The sequence below is a fragment of the Rhinolophus sinicus genome, chromosome 8 (assembly GCF_057876585.1).
Source record: "Rhinolophus sinicus isolate RSI-liver-muscle chromosome 8, RSI-T2T, whole genome shotgun sequence".
Classification (NCBI taxonomy): Eukaryota; Metazoa; Chordata; class Mammalia; order Chiroptera; family Rhinolophidae; genus Rhinolophus; species Rhinolophus sinicus.
In genome coordinates, this window is record NC_142508.1 from 10308360 (window position 1) to 10330399 (window position 22040).

Genomic DNA, 22040 nt, shown 5'->3' on the forward strand with positions numbered 1-22040 from the left:
TGCTACCCTGCAGTGTTTGGTGCTGGCGTGACTAACACCTGATCATCTGTCGGACAGACCATAATCATTAGGAAGCATTTTCCAGACAGTTGGCTAAGTGAAAGGATGTGTCTGCTGAACACTGTTTCTTTGTGAGAGACTCACTGATCCAGACAGATACGGGAATGTCTTCCTTGAACCCTTCAGTAGGGCGGTCCAACCAGCAGAGCGAGCAAAGCATTCTAGATAAAAGGCGTCCACCCTTCTTCACGGAGGGCATGGGGTCACTGGTCCGCTGTGCAGAACCTCTTCCGTGCGTCAGCTGCCGTGAACGTGATGTTTGGGCTTCTGGAGCCATGAAACCTGAAAGCCCTCTTCCATTGGTTCCCTGCTTTGTCCCTTACAGCTTACCTAGTGTATATATGATGGCAATGTTTGCTCAGAAGGCAGTATCAGGAAATAAGGTTTCAAAAAAAATCTTAGTTGTTACTTATAGCCCTGCCTCTTTGACATTGGGTATAGAATACAATTTAAACCTTTCTTGATGACTCATGTTACCTAGAGATACTGCCATTTGATAGCTTCTGTATAAGTAATTGTTACTATTATATTTACTGCTGTAAACAGTTGCCATGATAAATGTTAAAATTTATACACATAACAGTTGTAATGTGGTGACTTTGAACTCTTTTGGGGTTTGTCTAGGGCTAGTCTTTCTTAATAGTCGGCAGACTGCTTTAGTTTTTGTTTTCAATATCTATGGAAAGTTGACCAGCTGTTTTAGTATATAGACTCTGAGATATCATTTTTGGTTGCATAGGGGCTTTCAATTAAAAAAAAAAAAGTATACTTCCAGGTATTGAAATGCATTTCAGGTAGTTGATAGAGTTTTGCCAGACAAAGGATTGTTGAATGTTTTCACTTTTTTCTGATTCAAACATTTTTGCCACCATGGGAGGTAACGCACATTTCTCAGCTGTCATTTAAAAAAAATTCTTATGGTAAACCTTTTCCTCAATATCAGTGAAAATTGTTAAATTCCATTTTGGCCCTAGATCGAGTTTTGTTTTCAGGTTGCTTTCAATGCTGGTGTCTGTCTGATTGTTCTCTGCTTGGCTGTTTTCCCCTTTGTAGTCTGACCCCGACCTCCCGGCAGATGTGCAGACGCCGTCCTCTGTAGAGCTGGGGAGGTACCCAGGCCTGCCCTTCCCCACCCCACAGTACGTCCCGCCCCAGCCGTCCATTGAGGAGGCACGCCAGACCATGCACTCCCTCCTGGACGACGCTTTTGCCCTCGTGGCTCCCAGCAGCCAGCCCGTCAGTGCAGCCCCCGGAGTCCCAGCCGGCCTACCCGTGAACAGCACCCCTTCCCGAGAAGAGAGACGAGCCACCCAGTGGGGGTCCTTCTACAGCCCAGCTCAGACGGCAGCGAACAACCCATGTAGCGTAAGTACAGGCCTTCTAGTATTCTCTAGTCTGGAGCTTGGTAGATTGTTCCCCTCGAATCCTTCCACCGTGTTATGCTAGCTGCAGCCACCATCATCTCTCACCAAGGTTACTGCAAGGACTTCCTCACTGTCCCCTGCCTCTGGCCTTGGGGGTAGGATGTCAGGGTTGTGGCCGACAAGTAAATGCTGTTCATTGGCGTTGATGAGGCTGCAGAGCTGAGAGACCTACCCAAGATGATTCGTATGGGTGACAGGAGGGCTGGGTATGAAGAGGAAGACATACCAGGAGCTTCTTCACTCAACCTTGAGTTCCCACTTTCCGACCTGAGCTTGTTTCCTGCTGGCCTGTACCTGTTACTTACCTCTCCTGCTTTCAGCGCTCCTTGAATTGTTCTTTATAAGGGATGGACGAGCCTGACCTGCTAGGAAGCCTAAATAGTCCTTCGCACTTGGAAAAATAAGTTTCCATTTTCCCCCCTGAAGAACCAGTGCTCATTTTATCTTCAGATTCAGTTCTTTCCTTTACTTCAGGGAAACCTTATTTCTGAAATAATTTTCTTACTCTTATCAATTTATTGGAGGAAGAGGTAGCAATTATCTTTATATTGGCTCATCTTTGTTTTCTGTATCTACCACTTTATCTCTAATTACTTTAGATTCTTTGTCCTTTTTCTCTGCCTTCATTATGATTATTATGGGCCTTTTCTCTGTGACATTAATTTGACATTAAGCGATATCTTTTTTTTTCTTTTTCTTGCTAGTTGATTTCTTAGAGCCATAATGGCATAGTTTTGGTCCTCAAATTATTTCCACAGTCTGTGGTCTCCCATTTCAGTTCATTCTGCTGTCGCATCATCTCATCGCTAACTTAAAAAAAACAAAGAATTGCCATTTGTAAGTTCTTTTATAGTTCAAAATACTTGTCAAGAATCTGATTGGTACTTTTATTTTCTTCCAGACCGGGTTCTTTGTCTTTTACATATGTTCCTTTTTTTTGAAATGTGTATTTGTTTGTTTGCTTGTTTATTGCTGTAGTATGTTTGCCGAGTTGCCATGCTGATTTCTTTTTGTCTCGTTCCAGGTCTCTCCTACCTTCACTTTGGTTTGCTAGAATAGGGGTAAATTCACCTTAGTATTCTTGTTACCTTATTTGGGACCTGTTTCACTCTTGAGGATGGCTTCCAGTCCATGTTTCTGTAGCCTGACGTCATGGCAGAAGGGGAAGGGCAGGGCCCTGTGGGGCAGGGCCCCGTGGGGCAGGTCCAGTCGTCCTTGGAACTTCCACTCTGCTGTCTCTTTAGTGGCCTTGTTGTCTTCCGTGCCCCTACCCAGCACCCACCCACCCACCCTGCTGGAGTAACCGCATTCCTGCGAGCTTGTATTCTTTCACACCCAGACTTGGGTGGGGCAGGAGTGGGTGGTCCTTCCTGCTCTTCCTGACATCCTATTGTACTGTTTAGGGGCTCCTTCTATCCTTGTTTTTCCTTACTTCCTCCCCTCCTTCCTTTCCAGTACTGCCTAGTTACTCAACATCTCTCTCACTAGGAAGGTAATTCTGCACATTCTGGATGTGGGGTTTGGAGCTACATCTTGTTGCCAGAATCGTTTGCTTTTTCCCTTGGTGACCACTTTTCTCAGTTCATAGCATGATTCTGCTCCTTTCTTGACTGGTTTGGTTTCTGCTGATGAATTTTAGCAGGAATTTTTGACAGATCTGTGTTATTTGCTCGTTGTTCAAAGGTGTTAGAGATGAATGAGTCTGCGATAATGCCTTAATCTACCATCTCAACTAAGAATTCAAATACGCAGTAAGATTTTTATAAATGCTGTTATTCAGTGGATTTCTCATTGTGGACTTTTGACATTACCCTTATGTATTTCAGTGAGAATGACAGCAACTTAATCTGGTGGAAAATGAGACTCATTGGTTGTATCTGTGAATACCTAGTATAATTTCAACGTGTTTATAAACTGGTCATAAAGATTCTGTTTGCTGCCAGGAGGAACCTGATCACTCTTTATTTGCTTCTTCTGACTACACTGAAAACCACAGGAATGTGGGTTTCAGGGTTTCTTCAGTTACCCCATAAACCTTTATTTACCATCTGATGACATTTCTCCTTTCTGCATAAGGGTGTTAGTTATGCATTGATGAGTCAGACCACTCGATAGGTCACATTTTCTTTCCCGAGCTAAGTTAACCACCCTGGACTAGCCCTCCGAGTAGCAGGTATGGATACCTGAGCTGGGAAGACATTTACAAGCAGGCCCATCGCAGACTCCACCCACCGACTACCTTTCCTGTGCTGGTCCCCTGTTTTATACTGAATAGAATGAAGGGATGCATTAAAATGGGATTTTTATTGGCATAGTTGATCGAAACCGTGAAATTCTATTTTGTCTCCCAAACTTTTATACAGATATGACCCATTTAGAGTAAATGCCTGCCATTCTGTATGTGACTTTTTAAAAAAACTTTTGTTTAAGTGTGTTTTTCCAGGACCCATCAGCTCCAAGTCAAATAGTTGTTTCAATCTAGTTGTGGAGGGCACAGCTCACAGTGGCCCATGTGGGGATCGAACTGGTAACCTTGTTGTTAAGAGCACCGTGTTCTAACCAACTGAGCTAACTGGCCGCCCGTCTGTGACTTAAAAAAAAAAAAAAATTTCATTGGGGCATGCCGTCTCTAGAAAAATAACATCCTTTTTCTGACTACATTAGAGTTGAGTAGAAATGCCTGGCGCAATAATAAAACAGGTAGCGTGGACAGCTGTTCGCAACATTTTTTTTTTTAAGTTTACCTTTTATTAGACCTGAAGTCCTGATAGGTAAACTCCTAAGTCTTGATCTTTTCTGTTTTATTTTACATGTGAATATGTTTTAAAAATCCAAACTGTCCTGAGAGCACAAAGGCCACTGTGAATAATTTCCAAGTCTCCATTTCCCTGTAATTCTTTGGAGAAAGAATCGAAGCTTTTTTTCCTTGTATTCCTCCCTTCTTCCATCCTCCCCTCTGGCCTGTTGTACCTCAGTTGGGGAACTCAACAACGTCAGAGAACTCTCTCACTCTGCCAAGGGGATGGAAACAGAGAAGGTCAGAAGGTGGAGTAATTTGAGCAGTTTCGTATTTAATAACCCCTTCAGAACTCTACGGGGTGTAGCGATCATTCTGCCCTTCGTGGTATAAGGAAATAGGCGCTGGGAAGTGGAGTGGCTTGGCCAGTCTGTCTGACTCCAGAGCATCTACGTTTTCAACACAATAGAAATGAAATTATGGGGGGTGGGGGGTGGAATCATCTGTTTTGGGGAACCATGGGCAACATCGTACAGGGGTTAAAAGCATCGTCTTTGGAGTCAGAAAGACAAATCAGGAGGCAGTTACTTAACTTTATGAGTTAAGTAATCAAAACAGGTGGTGTGCACTTTTTTTAGTGTTACTTTGGGCCTGAGTTAGTGTTTATACAGTGCTTACCAAAAATACTAACTCAGTAATTGACAGGTTAAAGAAAAATAAAGATCTAACATTAGAGCAGATCCGGAAGCCAGGCTGACTTACAACCTGGAGTTGTGTTTTTCTTCTGCCTGTGAACAGCCAGTTGGTTCAAACTGGAGTTGGATGGACTCTATCCAGAGTTACTGTTCTGCTAAAATAGCTGATTCCAAAATAATGATTCATAGTTGTTGAAATATTGAAATAGGAGTCCCACGTACATTAGGGTTAGGATATGTTGATTTCATGAGGAATGCAGCATAGGTCTGTTTCTTTAAATCTGATGCCATATTGTTTTAATCAAAGAGCACTTGGTTAGCTCAGATTAGCTCAAGTAAAGAGCTGATTGAACTGGGTGGTGAGTACACAGTGTGATATACAGACGATGTACACATATTATAGAATTGTACACTTGAAACGTATGTAATTTTACTAACCACCGTCACCCCAGTAAATTCAATATAAAAAAATTCAATTAAAAAAAGAGGTGATTAAAGGATATGGGGACACCTATGGTACTTAAGGACAGGGAGTGTGGCTGGGCCTCCTGGGAGCCAGACAACTGCCAGAAACTGAAGGTGCTTACTTCATCTTCAGGAGTCGCTCTAATTTCTGGTTCTTTATATCTTTTTCTTTTTACAACATGGTACTGCACTTGTGTTGTTTAGTTTCTTGAGTGTATTTGAATAGCTACTGGGCACCCATTTGAATAGCTACTGGGCAGTATCGAAAGAATCGTTTGTAATTAACATGGCCACTTTGGCCTGTCTTTTTAGCAAAAGATACAGGTTTATAGCAAATAAGCCGGTAGGGAAGAGCAGGCACAGAAATCTGATTATTCGTATTTTTACAAAAGAAAGAGAGGTCTAGAAATTAGTTGTGTGTTTTTTAAAGTTTGGTAACCCAGTTCCCCAAACTGAAACTTCTGGCATTACTTGATGGCAGAATGCCCCAATAGCATGCTAACATTTTATGAGAAAATAATTCTCTTGAAAGTTGATCCCGTAAACCTAAATTTACAAGTTTGCTGTTGTCACTTTCTAATAAGTATTGAATATTAATCTTTATCTTCTTGTGAATTTCTTTCAGAGATATGAAGACTATGGAATGACTCCCCCATCAGGCCCATTGCCAAGGTAAAGTTTTCAGGAGAAAATGTATTAGAACTTCCTGACGTAGGCTGTTTTGTTTTTGAATTTCGTAAACTTATTTCTTTAGCTGGTATGAGCAGATGCAAAACTCTTGAGTTGTGTGTTCCCTTGATCTAACCAGAAAAGCAGGAAAAAAAAGTTGAAATTTGAGTTCTGCTTTCAGTAATGACAGACTAGATAATTTGCTGAGGCCAACTGGAAAAGTTAGACAAGATTTTAAAATAAAAATGAAGTGGTATGGGGCCAAGATCTAGAAAATCTGGAGAGGTGAGCCCCGCCTTTGGGCCACTGGGGCACCTGATTTCAGAGGAGATAGTTGAAAAACTGAGCAAAACTTTTGACACACTTCTGGGGCTAGAGAACAAGGATGACAGGCCCTTTTATACACCCAAAGGTTTTGGGTTCAGATTTTTAAGTTATATCCTACGAGTAAGGGTGAATAAGTAAGTGGGTCCCTACAGGAACTAAAACTCAACTTTGAATTATCTCAATTCCTGATTGGATTGAGTGATCAGGCATTGTTAGTCTCTCCAGCTGCCTGGCAGAAACAAATATAATTCTCCTTTAGAAGAAGATAATATTACACTGGGCCTGCCAGTATCATTATGGTTTTTGTACACATCAAACACAGAAACAGACACACACTACCAGACATAGGAAAAGAAAAGAAAATATGACTTAAAAAAAATGAAAACACTATAGAAATGGAATTAGAAGAGATCCCGGTATTAGAGTTATTGAACAGAGATTTTAAAATAATTGTGCTTAATGTGGAGTTAAAATCCATTGTACAGGAAGATGTAAAACTACTAATTTATGTTAGATTGTAATAAATCAACAAGTCTGGTGTAATTTTTAGGATAAGTTCCTAAAGAATGCTAAAAAATAATATCAAGATAGTGGGGAGAAATAAAATAATTTAAAACCAATCCAAAAGAAGGTAAGAAATATGGGAGAAAAAGGAACATAACAATTGGCAGGACATATAGAAAGCAAATATAAGAATGTCGAGATCTAAATTCATATATATGAATAATTACATTAAATATAAATGGGTAAACATTCCAATTAAAAGACCAAAGGGTTGTCAAATAGGATTTCAAAAACTACATTTGACTTACAAGAGACAAAAAAATATGTAGATACAGAAAGGATATAGCAAATTTGAACAATATGATTAATCAACTTGACCTACTTGACATATCTAGAACAGTGGACTTGATTACCACAAAATACGCATACTTTTAAAATACAAGATTTAAAAAAATGTTACCATATGCTGGGTCATAAGAAATTTAACAAATTTCAAAGAATTGAAATCGCTTAGAGTATATTTGCCAATTATAGTAAAATTAAGTTAGAAATCAACAACTAGACCAGTCATATATGTTTGCATATTAATCATGTATTTGAAAAGAATAATGGCTGAAAATTAATGATCTAGGTATCCATCTCAAGATGTTAAAAAAGATCTAATTAATCCTAAAGGCAATGGAACGAAGGAAGAAAATAATAAAAATAAGAATAGAAATTAATGAAATAGAAAATCAATACCATAATAGAGAGGATCAACGAAGCTCAAAGTTCTTTGAAAAAGCTAATAAAATTGATAAACCCCTGGAGACTTGGAGAGCTTGATCAAATAATCTGTAACATTATCAATATGAGGACATATTAATCTAGATCTTACAGAAGTCAAAAAGATTTTAAAAGACAGATTTAAAAAAGATTTTCAGACATTAACAAGATTTTATGAACACATTTATGGTAATGAATTTGAAATGGAAAAATTCCTAGAAAGAGAAAGCCTGAATAATTCTATAACTATTAAAGAAATTGAAATCATAATTAAAATTCTTCCCACAAAGAAAACTCGAAGCCAAAGTGGCTTCAACAGTGAGTGCTACCAAATACTCAAGGAAGAAAAGATGCCAGTGTAATATGAACTCTTCTAAAGAACAGAAAAAGAGAGAACACTCCCAACTCATTTTATGAAACCAGTGTAACCTTAATACCAAGGACAAGGCAAGAAGAACAAGGACATTTCAAGAAAGGAAACGTTAGGGTTCAGTTTCACTCATAAACATAGATGCAAAAAAATGTGAAAGTAAATATTAGCAGGTATATCTAGCAATATATACAAATGGATATCACATCACAACCAAATTGGATTTATTCCAGTAATGCCAGCGTGATTTAGTATTTAAGAAAAATCAAAGTAATTTCACTACTTTGAGGAGAATAAAGGTGGAAAATCTTTTCATTTCAATAGATGCAGCATTTGATACTATTCAATACCCGCTCTTGGTAAAAATCTTGGCAAACAAAGAATAGACACAGACTTCTCTAACCTGATAAAAGTTATCTCAGCAAATATTACTTTAAGGTGAAATGTTAAAAGTTTTCCCTCTAAGAACAGGAGCAAGACAAAGATGCCTACTTATATTACTTCTAGTAACAGCGTCCTGGGGATGCTAGCCAGTGTAATAAAGCACATAAAAGAAACAAAGATTAAGGAATTAAGAGAAAGAAATAATGCTGTTATTATTCACAGATGATATGACTTTGTATTAGAAAATCCCAAACTGTCAACACATAAATTGCTAGAATTCAAGGAATTTAGCAAGATGGTTAAATAGCAAGATAGCCATATTAGCAGGTAGCTAGATACAAGATCAGTTTTTAAAAATCTGTTTTATGTTTATGAGCAACAGACAGAAAATAAAAAAATTTAAAGATACTATGTAAAAAAGCATTAAAAATATAAAATACCTCTGAATAAATCTAACCAAAGATATTCAAGCCCTCTAAAGAAAGCTGTTCATGGATTGGACAGCTCAGTATTTTTAATATGTCAGTATTCCCCAAGTGATCAACAGATTCATTGCAATCTCATTAAAAATACCGGTAGTTTGTTGGGTTTTCTTAATATGTGGAAACGGACAAGCTGATCTGAAAATACCAGGGGTGCCAAAAAAATGTATGCAAAGGAACACTTTGGTCAACATTGCTCATGCAGTAGTTTGCAGTAATCAGAAGTATCTGGACGCTGATGGTAACCAGTTTGAGCACCTCTTGTAATTGCAGAAGTCAAGCATGAGTTGTATTCATCTTTTGTTATCGGTATAGATTGAGTATTACAAGTTTAATAGTTTTTTCCGTTCTTGTATACACTTTTTTGTCACCCTCTGTATGTGTGGAAATGCAAAGGACCAGGAATAGCCAAGACATACTAAGAAAGAAGAATAAAGCGTTAAGACTCTTCTAAATGTTATAAATTCCTGTCAAATAATTAAGACAGTGTGGTATTGCTGTATAGCTGGACAAATAAGCCAACGAGACAGAACGGAGTCCATAAATAGACCCACACATGAGTGGACAGTTGATTTTGATTACAAAGAAGAAATTGCTGAGAAACAGAATTCATCTCAGCAATACTCAACTATCCTTCAATGACTAAGAGTCACACAGAAGTAGGACTGTAACCTGCTTCCTCCTTAGATTTTTCTATTACTTTTCTTTGTTCCCCTTCATTTTCAGAGGGGTTTGTTTATTTCTTCCCAACTCTACTCTCCCACCCAGACGCTGCATTGCGGTCTCAAAGCAACAAAGGTAAAAGGAGCAGGTGGAGCACAGGTGACCCAGGAAGAAGTTAATGACAGGAGGACCATTAGATCTGGTTTGCCCAGTTTTGCTCTGGTTTATACCTGTTGTCCAGCATAATTATCAGTAACTTCTGCTCTCAAAAGTGCTCTAGTTTGGATGGTAAATTGGTCACCCGAGTGAAAGGATTGTGGAGTATTTGGAGCACACTGAATTACTTGAGCACATAACCTAGGATAAAAGGGCTGTAAATATAGGCAGTAGAGCGCTAACTGACTGGGTAAAGTAGAAAAAAGAAAATGGCAAGCGCTAGTTAATGGGTGGTTAGTGCAGCGCTTACGATGAGGTTAGGTGAGCTCCATTATACAGATCTTGCCTTATTTAAGCTCTTAGATCTGTAAGGTCAAAGATATCAAGACATCTCTTTCTGAGGTCAATCTGAAACAGCAGCAATTACTTCAAGAGAGTAATATAGATAGCCTGAACTTCAATTTCTGAGATATACTCCAGAAATAACACTGTAGACTAAGGGCAAGTCAGTTTATATTCTCACCAAACTGGTTTGATCTATTAATTACTGGTCGAGACTGCCATTTGCAAAGAACTATCATTAGACTATCATCTTTTTTAATTTTTAAATTTCTTTAGAATAGTGGTTCTCAAGTGGGATTTGAAGACCCCTGGAGCATCTTTGAGACCCTTTCAGGGGGTCTGTGAGCTCAAAATTATTTTCATAACAATTTTAAGACATTATTTGACATTTTTTGTCATGTTGACATTTGTACTGAGGTGCAAAAGCAGTGATAGTTGAAACTGCGGGTGCCTTAGCAGGAATTAAAACAGTGGCAGCAGGTTGTTTGACTTGCCATCATATTTACCATCATCACAGTTTCTAAAAAAAGATGCCAGATTTATATTAGCATGTCCTTGATGACGTAGTAAAAATTATTAAATTTATTAAACCTAAACCCTCGATTCTTTAGTAGTCTGTGTGACAAAAGAGGAAATACATATCAAGCACTTTGCTGAATATGGAAATTTTCGAGGAATAGCCCATGTTCAGTTGTTTGAGTTGAGAACTGCCCTGAGCTAACTGCTCCCATAGTTTTCACTTGAACAAACAACTGGCAGACATCATTATTCAGACCTGGATGGTTGCCAGATACTGTCTCGAAAATGAACGAAGTGGGCCTGTCACTTCAAGAAACACAGCTACGGTAACAGTATCATGCCAATAATAAAATTGAGCTTTCAAATGAAAATCAGAGTTTTGGAAACTTTCGTCTGCTGTCGTGAACTTGACAGCTTCCGAGTACTTAAAGACTTTTCTGATGAGCTCAATGGTGATGTTAATGAATGTGATATTTTTAATACTGTAAAATGAAGTGTATCAATATCTAGCAAATCTACGGAACACAGTGAACTAATATTTTCCAAATGACCAATGTCATAAAATCATAGGTGGGTCCATTCAAAGTGCAAGATACACCAGTGGGCCTTAATGTAACAAAGTATGAAAAGTTCATTGATATCATGCCACTAACCCGTAAGGAAACCTTGTTGAGTTTTGGTGTGGTATGGAAGAAGAATATCGGAACTATTTGAATATTATCTGAAAAGGCTATTACAATATTCCTTCCTTTTCCAACTATATATTTATGGCAACTGATTGAATACTAACTATATGAGAATCCAGATATCGTCTATCAAGGAAATTTGAAAAAGATGTAAAACTCACTATTTTTTTTGAAATATAGTGAATTTAATGAAGATATTTACATGTAATATGTTTACTATTGTTATTTTAAATGAATTTTAAAAACAAGTGTTTTTTAAATTTCTCAGTTTTAATTTCAAATATAATACATATGTGTAGATATGATACACAAAAATAAAAGCTCTTGGGAATCACCAATAATTTTTATTATGTGTATATGGGAATCCTGAGACCAAAAAGTTGGAGAAACACTGATTTAGAGCACTGGTTTTCAGCTTGGATGAACCTCGGGACTATCAGTGGAGCTTTAAAAACTATGAATGTCTGGGCCCCACCCCTAAAGACTCTGTTTTAATTGCTCTGGGGTGCAGCGTGGGCATCGGGGCTTTAAAAGCTCCCCAGGTGACCCTCGTGTGGAGCCACAGTTGCAAATCACCACTGTAGTCAGATGCTGGAGACGAACAGGCCCTAGAACTTGACTGCATCTTCTTTTGAGCTGTAAACTAAAGGGTTTCTTCTCCTTCGATCTCCGACAGAGATTGTTCAAGCATCCGCTGTTTTCCAGGCAGCAGTGAGCAAACAGGAAACGTCCCTGTCTTCAGGGAGCTCGTGTTCCGGGAGAGGAGACAGATACTAAGCCAGCAGACAAATAGGTCTTATTTTTTTCCATAGGCCTAGTCAGATGCCAGAGAAGGGATACAGTGTGGTTCTGTATGCTTCTTGTGCTTTGCCTTCAGACCCGGTTTTGTCCCTGGTGTGCTGCAGTCTTCAGAGCTGGTGCCTTCTGAGCCCCAGCAGCCCCAGGCATCCACTGAAGCCCCGTATGCTGCCCGAGGGATCTACTCTGAGGACATGCCATCGGTGGCCCGGCCTCGGCCTGTCGGGGGCACCACAGGTACACGTGACTATTTAGCTTGCATTTCTGAACTAGAGGACGCCTGCTTTTTGGCTACATTCTGACAGAGTACATTCTAGACTTTTCGGTGTATCAGCATCCCAGTGTTTACAGCAACCTCTTCCACTTGTAAGAGCTGCTTTCCCTCTGATCCTGGTGAGATGCAGGGCAAGTGGGACGGGACAGAGTGTCTAAGATCTGGAGACTCACGTCCACTGATTCATTCCTGAATCAGCGTCTCAGAAGCAGTCCCTTCACGTGGAATTCGCAGCACACCTCTTTTAGGCAAAATGGTTTTCAGTTCTCACGGTTAAACTGAAATACCTATTTGTGAGCCCTTGTTATGGCACAAAAACACTTATTTGTTTTAAAGTGGGCAGTTTTCCAGCTTTTAAGAAGCAGCTGTAAAAGTTGTTGAAACTTTAAACCGTAGTTCAATTTCTGGAAATTTTGAAGCCAGAGAGAAAATTAATTTTGCTAATTTTTTTGTTAAAATAATTCTAAAAATTATAATTAGTTGATTTGAGAAACATTATGCATAATTTGGTTTACTTAAAGTATAAAGATAACATGGTGTTTTTCTTAGACCACAATTAAAATTTAGGGATTAAATCGTTTCTTTTCTTTTTTAAATTAAAGTTTATTGGGGTGACAATTGTTAGTAAAGTTACATAGATTTCAGGTGTACAATTCTGTGTTACATCATCTATAAATCCCATTGTGTGTTCACAAATCCTTTTTCATGTATTCACTTTTCTTTTTTTAGAAAAAGAGCTATAAATACATGTATTTTATAACAGTCTTACATGCTTAGTTTTCGAGATACTGACTGATTTCATGATAATGTGGTATGGTGAAATAAGTATCCAGTTTCATCTGTACAGTGGGGATTATATCAGTACTTACCTCCTATGGTGGTTCTGAGGATTAAAGAAGATAACATGTAAAGTGCTTTAAAATAGTGCCTGGCACATCAAAAAGTATTTAAAAATATAGTTATCATTATTATTATTCCCATTATATTATTTCTGGTGTTGGTATAAATCATTAAACTTAGGGAAAGCATCTTGGCAATGACCTTAGTGAGCTTTTGATTTGGTAATTCCACCTCTGGAAATCTAGGCTCTCCTTCCCAAAGGAAATCCCAAATAGTGGAGAAAAACTGCATGTGCAGAGATGTTTATCAGCATTATTTCTAATAGCAAATTAAGTGTAAGCTCCCTGAATACAGTAAAAAAGGCATCAGTGAGTAACTTGTGCAGCTATTTAATATGAAGCACTCAGAGCCAGAAAAAGGGAATTTAAGATTTCTGTGTTGCCTCTTATGCTTTCAGTACTTGACCTATTTTATTTCCTTTAATCCTTGAAATAACATCATGAGGTCTTTTTTTAAAAATCCCATTTGCGAAGTGAGGCATTGGGGCTCAGCAGGCGTGGTAGCCGGGTGCCCAAGGTAGTGGGGTTTGTCTGTAGCTGGGCTGGAATGCAAACCCAGGCTTGTTGGGCCTGATGTTGAATCATGGGGGAAGCTTGCGTTGTATCATTAAGTAACTAAAACGAGATGCAAAATCACGTCTGAATTATGATTTCAACTACCGTTGGGATTTTAATGCAAAGATCATCTTTTGTCCCTATGCAGTTGTCTGAATCTTTGTAAATGACAGAGAACCCCGTGCTGCATTTGTGTTCTTTGCGAGATTCGCTCAAACACTGTTGAGCATATAGTACTAACAGTCCTAATAATTTTAATAACTGTTTGGAATCTTTAGTAACTGTCAAGTGCACCTGCAGAGAATGTGACTCTGAGAGGAGCGTGGAAGGTTTTTTTCTGACCTTTTGTTTTTAGTTAACATTATATATTCAAATAAAACTGTGCAGGAGGTTTTTTGTTTGTTTGTTTGTTTTTTTAACGTATTCAATTAAGGGAGGCTATTAATTAGACAACTGGAGGAGGAGAAGAAGATGGAGAGGACCGCCTCCCTTACCTCTGTGAAGTCTCTGAACCTTGATGGGATCAGTCTGAGCATCACAGTTATATTTAATGATCCAGGAGCCTTCGGAAATAAGTGCTTTTGTTTCACGGTGCTTAAAGATCGCTCTCTTTCTCCCTTACTCTGCAGCGTTGGGATATTTCCATATGCAAAAGTTGATGGAGAAAAATATGTTGGTTAAAGCTTGGCTTTTCCTAGCCCCACAGGGAGGGCTGCAGCATGTGTACATGTAGGATAATAAGCTGAGATACGTTCTGGCTTTGCCATCAGTGTGCCTCACTGATGAGGTTGGCTGGGTGGCTTTACACTTTTAATGTGATATAGCTAAGTTACGGAAACAGTGGGCGTATAATGAACATATACCTCAGCATTCTGAATTCAGATAAATGTGCACCCTGCTTTTTAAGACACAAAAAAAGAAAGCACATTGTATTTTCAGCTCCTGAGATTCCGAAAGCTACGAGCAGTGAGCAGCCAGGTTTCAGCTTCTTTATGGCTCCAGGACCTTTCACTCTTTTCTGTTGAATAAATAAGATCTTCTTATTTGTAACCGCTACAGAAATGAATGGAGGGCCTTTGTTATACCTTTTGTTCCCAGTCCTTTGATGTCTAGCCAGGAACATAATATCACATCAGTGTATTTAAAGGAAGTCAGAGCCCCTGAACCACGAAGCTCACAGTCTGTTTTTCTCAGGAAATGTCATTCTCTGGAGGTAGAATCGGTGCCGTGTTTGAACAATACTCTTACCCCCGTCCGTACGGGACTGCGGGGGTCAGAACCAAAGGGCCTTCCTTACTGGGCAGCCTCGCTCTCCTGCCAGTGTTGCTGACCAGGCCACTCCATTGTGTTCTTTCAGGCTCCCAGATCCAGCACCTGACTCAGGTGGGCATTGTGAGCAGAATCGGGGCTCAGCCAGTGGAAATTGCACCAAGCAGAGGCGGCCAGTATGGGGGACCAGGCTGGCCTTCGTACGGGGAGGAGGAAGCGGGCCGAAGAGAGGCCGTGAGTATCTTGTGTTTGGGTCACGATGGAGAATTTAGATGTAATCACTTAATTCAGCTGCTTCTGCTTTGGGGATCCCTTTAAAAAACCCAGAATGGGAGAGTATTGGCATTGAACTTTTGGAAAGGATATAATTTTTCTTGAGGCACATTTCAGACTTGAAGTCATGATTTAAAAAAAAAAAAACTTTTAAAAAATCATAAAAGCAATATTCATTACAGAAAATCTAGACAGCTCTCCTGGTCCCTCCCCCTTATCCCAGCGGGCCACACAGCGACTTGGCCGATTGGATCATTCTTTCTGTCTGTCTTTAAGCCAGTATTTATTAGGCACCTATTAAGCTCGAGGATTTCTTTATTGGACAGCTCTCCCTTGAACAATTTCACCACAGTTCCTACTCTCTGTTCTGGTCCTAGGGGTTCCTCATGGAGGGCTGAGTTGTTGGGTGGGAGATGGGTGGGGGAAATCCTGGGAGCATGCTCGCTGCCAGTTTGAGTTTGATTTTCCCCTCCTGTTCTTACATGGAAAGTACAGCAACATCTGCCATGTTTTTCAGACGCACGTGCTCGGACATCAAGAGTATTCTTCTTCACCGCTGTTCCAGGTGCCAAGGACTTCAGGCAGGGAGCCCTCGGCTCCTCCCGGGAACCTCCCACACCGGGGGCTGCAGGGCACCGGCCTGGCTTACACCACCAGCTCCACGGAAGACCTCCAGCCCGGCCACTCCTCAGCTTCGCTCATCAAAGCAATTCGCGAGGAGCTCCTCCGTCTCTCCCAGAAACAGACCGCCGTGCAGAACTTCCACAGCTGATCGGCCTCCCCTTGCACATTTGCCAAGTGTCCGCTTCCTGTGGAAGCAAGACTAAAAGGAAGTCAACGGAGTGGGTGTTTGTAAGAGGACGCGCGTCTCCTGGGCTGGGTGCCCATGGAAGGGAGCGAGGTGCAATTTTAGAAGATGCCATAAGTCACGTGACAGCTCATGACGCTTTTAATACGTTGGCAATTTTGTGACCACTTGGGTCCAGGCGCAATGTATATACTTTTGGCCAAAAGCCAGCAGCATTTCACGAAAAGCAAACCACAAACTTAAGCTGACAAAATTCCTAAATGAGTCTCCTTTTTCAAGGCGAAAGATGAAAATGTAGAGATGGTACAGGGATAACTGGAGTCCAGCCTTTCCACGGGAAGATGGGATTCAGGCTGGTTTGTACGATGAACCTGCTGCTTTTTCTGAGAAAAGACGTTTGAAGACATTTTATTAACAGTGTATGTCCTTTTTCTCCATAGGAACTTATTTTAATAGTAATATTAACAACAAGGATACTAAGACTGTTCGGGAATTTAAAAAGCTACTAGTAAGAAACCAAATGATAGATTGTAGAACCTGATGATTCCAAACAAAGCCATCATCTGCATTTTTTCTTCTACTTCTGGTGCTACAGCTCCAAGGGCCCTTCATCTTTTATGTCTGTGAAATGCAATATTGGCTTTTTCGGTGGAAGCAGATGTTGAAAGTTTCATTTTGTTCTAGAAAGAAAAAAAAAAAACACGAAAAAAAACACAACACAACTCCCCAAGTGAGGGTGGGTAGGTGGTGGGAAGCTTAATATTTATTTGGTTATTCAAAATACATATCAAAGTTTAGATTTACTCTCTTAATTGTATTTGCTGTTTATTGATTGAGAATCCCATTTCAGCACATGTCGTCACTAAGGCCAGTCTTATGGAAGGAGGCTTTTTGGAGGTCTTAACCAATCCTTGCACTTTGCCGATGAGTGGTTCACAAAGTTGGTTTGAATGAGAAATCTTACATGAAAAAAAATTGTTTAAACATTCCCAGGACCACCAAATTGTGATTCATGAATATGGGAATAGTAATCAAATTGTCTGTGTTCAGACCTGGAAATGGAACTGCGTTCTCGTCAGCCTCTTTCTGTTCAATCAAGAAATGTAAAGAAGAGCTTTGAGAACACAAGGGCAAGGAGAGGGTCGCTCCTAATTTCTGATTTTATTGTGCTTGACTCTGCTGAGTGACTGTTAAAACCATCTATGTGCTTTGGGCCTGACAGCGGGTATCACCTCCCTTGCCGTTTACTCCCGAAGTCAACAAATGCCCCACTTCCCAAATCAGAATGAGGGGTATAATACCAAGGGCTGTTCTGTTTTCTGGTACCTGAGTGACGTTCAGAAGAAAAACAGGCTTAGATAACATTTCTACTATGAGTTTTTAAAATTAGATTAACTAATACTTTAAACAACAGAGGTACAGGCAGAATTTGGGGCTCTGACTAACCAAAATCTGTGTCATATTTGAAGAACCTTAGAATAGCTAAAATAGGTTTTTGAAGTGTAATTATCACTCCAGAATCATATTGCAGCATTTCTTTCATTGAGCCTGTCTACAGCCTTACAATAGAGGGAAAATTGGTTCCAGGAAGTTAAAATGCAGCCATTTTTCATCTGTTCACCCCTGAAAGAGGCGGGAGGGGTGCGGGAGAATTAGTCTCAAGGATATTAAATTAAGGAAAGGGAACTCCTTTTCAGGCAGTCCTCCCAGGCTCTAAGAGCCTGGGAGAGAAGAGCCCCTCTGGGCTTGATTTCACACCTCTCGATCTTGGTTTAATACCCAGAGTGGAAGATTCTCTTTGTATGTCACTAAAAGATACCGGTTTTCCTGAATATGTTATTAAGAATTTCAGATATCCAAGCAGTATTATGGACACCTTACAGTGAATTCGAGTCCTGTGACAGCAAGTGGAGTAAATGCAGGCCCCTCTTCTCCCATTCTGCTCAGTGTGGTAAGTGTTTGCACTAAGAGTGTACCGAAAATGGTTACCGCCTTTGTACAGTGCAGAAATGGGCCTCTGTGTGAAAGGGGGGCTGCAATAGTGATTTTGATGCCTTTCCAACTAGCATAAAAGGATTCTACCGGTATTCTTCTTCTTAGACTTGATACACTTGTAAACCGATGTCAAGACCAAAGAGAACGTACAGTAAACAACCAGTGGTGTGTGGTGTGAGCAGCTCCGTAGCATCACAGCACTCTTGGGTTGGTCGCCATGCACGTTCAGTTTGCCCTTGTCTTCTCTAACCCCCTGCCCCATCCCTTTCACCAATCACCAAACTCAGGGCAGACTAGCTGTCATGGGAATCACCACACCAAATGGATCTTCAGACACTCAGCTAATGTGATCGACTTGAAAGGAAGGCCTCGTATCCGTCATGTGTGCTTTGGAGTTCCATTTCTTTGAAGCACCCTTAAAGTGAAAAGTTAAATTTGATTGTCTCTTCTTTTTTCCTACTTTCAAAGTTCTAGTGGTACTAACATGAGATAAACATTTGAGTCCGCATTGTAGAGAAGATTGTTGGGAGAAGTGATATTTTCAGAGTCGACTTGGTCATGAACTCACGATGGCAGGTCCCTTCTCTGAGCCTCATTCTCCCCAGCAGCCGAGCAAGAACAGAGCCCCCTTGCCCACCCCACCTCCCAGGATTTCTCGTTGTGAGAATCAGATGTGATCATGTGTGCACACGTCCCCAAAGCACTGTGAAAATGTAAAACGTTATCTGTCTGATGATGCTGGATGGACGATCTGATATGCTGTGATCTTTTCGTGAATGAATTCACACGGAGGTGTGACTCTTCTTCCTCGCTCCTGTTTTGCTTTACATTCGCTTCCTTCTCCATTAACTTTCAAATGGCATTTCACCAAAAATCTTTTCTGCTCCTGATTTTCTGCTGTTTCTGGCCTCAAAGATCTCAAACGTGAATGCTGCCTTCTAAGATCTTAGACTCTAAGTCAGGTAGCGCAGACGGGCATAAATACCCATCTCGGATAGATACACGTAAATAACTTGGTTTAAACCCCAATAGGATGTGTTGAAAGTACACAAGTGCATTAGGTACCCGGGAGAAGAAGTGAAAGTTGCACATTGGGAAGCAGAATCTTGGGGAGAAGTCAACCAGGAGCCACTAATGAAGGCAGAGGAACTGACCGAGCAAATGGTGACACAGCGTGGGAAGGGTGGGCCTGGGGCGGAGGCAGAAAGTGGGTGAAGCTGTCATTGGAAAGGAACTTGCTCCTGATCTGCTATAAGGGAACAAAATTCCTAACCACACGGTTTAGGGAGTTTTATAAGAGGAGGCAGTGGTGCTCTGAGTATATGTTTGCAGTAATACAGCGAGAAAGTGACCAGGCCTGTGCAGGAGGTCTACGGAGGAAGAGCTCCATTCTGGAGGGAAGGGGAGAGTAGCAAGAACTGCCAAAGGACCAAATGTAAAGTATGAAAACAGTGGTAAGAATTTCACCATTTGCACCCCTGCTTAGAGCCGATCTCAGTGGTCAGCCATTGCATCCTTAGCGGAGCATTGTGGGTTATAAATACAAATATTTGACTTCTTTACAGCTACCTACAAGTTGTCCTTCAAATTTTATTTTGTTTCAGAGTATGTTTTGATCTGGGTGGCACATTTGAGCAGCAGATTAAGTAGTGGGTTTTTGCCAACCAGACTTTTCAGGGCCCCAGGCCGGTGATGCAAAAGCCCGGTTGAAGAAGGTTCTCTTGAAGGCTTTGGGTCAAAACAAGTGATCCTGTGCTTTCTGAGCCTCCTGTTTAACTGTGTCCAGGGTGGGTGTTTACGGCATTTGCACAGCTTCTTAGTGCTCCGGTGACCAAGCTAATCACGCGGGCACTGATTTGCATTTGCCATAATTCACGTGTTAATCATTACCTGAACTTCTCTGTCCCCTTCATGCTAGATTCTTAGACATGAATGAATTTGTTGGTTGGAAGGAAAGCTGGTTAAGGTGCCGGGTGGGGGTGTAGGGGCGAAGGGGGCTCCAGTCTTACCTCCCACACTACAGCTCTAGTTGAGTTTTAGCCATTTCATTTCTACCTCCAGAACAAGTCTCCAAAGCCAGCCTCCAGGACCCACATTTGTCCCAGACAGGAGCGCGAGGAAGTCCACTTCTATACCTGCAAACAGACCATTGACTACAAAACACATTTGTATGGGATGGTAACTTGAACTTCGTTTTTACATTTAATGCAACACATTAACAGATATTCTTGTAAGGTGAGAGGGGCTTCTGTGAGGAACTGCTGTAAAGTACTCATAAAATGTAATAGGCTTACACTTATTACTTAGTGAACAAGGAGTGTGTATGTACATTTCAGGTTTCTTTTGATATGTTTGGAAGTGATTTTCAGTGTTAAAACTAGGACTCCTTTCTCTAGTATTAAAAAGACTTGAAAACCGAACCTTCACCTTACGATCCTAACTTCCATGCTTGTGTGTGTAATGGTACACTTGAGAATTTATCTTGAGAACACGCAGCAGCATTGAAATTTAGGGAAGGAATATTTAAATGCCTTTGGAAACATGAAACAAAGTGAGGAACCAGCAAGCAAGTGGAGAAGGAACGAATGTCTTCATCTGAGTCCAAATTAGTTTCCCACAGGGTAGATAAGTATGCAGATGTCTTGCTTTTCCTTCTTCCTCCAGGTTTTTCTGTTCTGGGGCCACTTCACATTTAAAGGAAGTATGAATTGGTAGGCGGGACCGAGATAAAAATGTAAGGGATTCGGGTCTTGTGGTTCCTGATTCCACGGAATCATTCTGGACAACTTGGAGTCTCTTCTCATGCCCACCAGACTTCATGCCTTCATAACTTGACTCCCTTAACTGTGCAAGTTAGGAATAGTACAGGGCCAAGTGCAAGCCAGACACCCTGTACGTTCCTCCTGCAGATATGGGGAAAGAAGGAGGCACTAGAGGAAAAGGGAGCTCCACCAAGTAACTCAGTTGCTGTAAGCACCAGAGAGCCTATTTCAGAAGAGGGGAGTAGAACTCAGCTTTGCTTTCTTCCAGGGCCCCTGCTAGGGAGCATGGAGAGTGAGCCAGCCTTACCCTTACAGGAAAGGTTGCTTAGCAGAGCCACTCTGGATGCTTCCTTGTCACCTCCTACTTTGTCAAGGTCCATGTTCTTCTTACTCTTCCTGCACTCTCATTCCTAGATTATGAGTGTTAATGTATGAAAATGCGCAGAGTAAATTGAGGCCACTCGTGGCTTTAGTACTGCAACTTGAACTTGACAATCAGAATTTGCTGGTCTCAAACGGGCACTTAAATTTCGGTATGGGTGTATGATTTAGTAATCGAATCCTCCCTTCTATTTGGCGGTTATGTTTCTACCCTTCAATTAGCTGCACTGTTTTCTAATGTGCTGTAGAGGTTTTGAAATAATTTATGCAAGTGTTTGGTTTCCATGTTTACAATTTATACAGCTTTCCTAGCATTTTAAATGGAAATGTCAATAAATGCTATGAATTGGTGTCAAGTGATATTTTCTGTTTATTTCCTTTGCAACATGAGCATTTTCTCACTTGTAAAATGTGAAAGTTGAATGAGATGATTTTTTTTTGGTGTGTAATGTTTGTGTCCCTGGTGAGAAAACCCAGTACTTGGATTTTCCAAGGAATGAAGTTGAAAGTAGTCTATTCACTGGGCGGAATTTGCAGAATTGTTTTCACTCACATTGGCTAGTGCCACTCCCTTCTATGCATTGTTTTGCTGTCCTGCTACCTGCTAATCAAATTGATGCTTCCACTAAGAGCAGATTCATTTTGGAATTAAAAGATTAGGACTCTGCAGTCTCGAAAGATAAATGAGAAGATCAAAGTCTGATACACTCTGGAAAGGTAATAGGGTAAACCTGGAGTTGTTTACGAAACCTAAGAAAATAAGAACCCCTTGAAAAGG

General features: G+C 40.5%; 1 protein-coding gene across 1 annotated transcript in view; it reads left to right on the plus strand.

Moving 5' to 3' along the window:
- The window catches only part of KIAA1549 (KIAA1549 ortholog), a 105002-nt gene extending 83380 nt beyond the window's left edge, over positions 1 to 21622 (plus strand). The window contains exons 16-20 of the mRNA XM_019749890.3: positions 1114 to 1425; positions 6007 to 6053; positions 12126 to 12283; positions 15132 to 15277; positions 15834 to 21622. Coding sequence (XP_019605449.3) covers positions 1114 to 1425; positions 6007 to 6053; positions 12126 to 12283; positions 15132 to 15277; positions 15834 to 16088 — 918 coding nt within the window. The 3' untranslated portion in view covers positions 16089 to 21622. The remainder of the gene's footprint in view (positions 1 to 1113; positions 1426 to 6006; positions 6054 to 12125; positions 12284 to 15131; positions 15278 to 15833) is intronic.
- Positions 21623 to 22040: the final 418 nt, after the last annotated feature.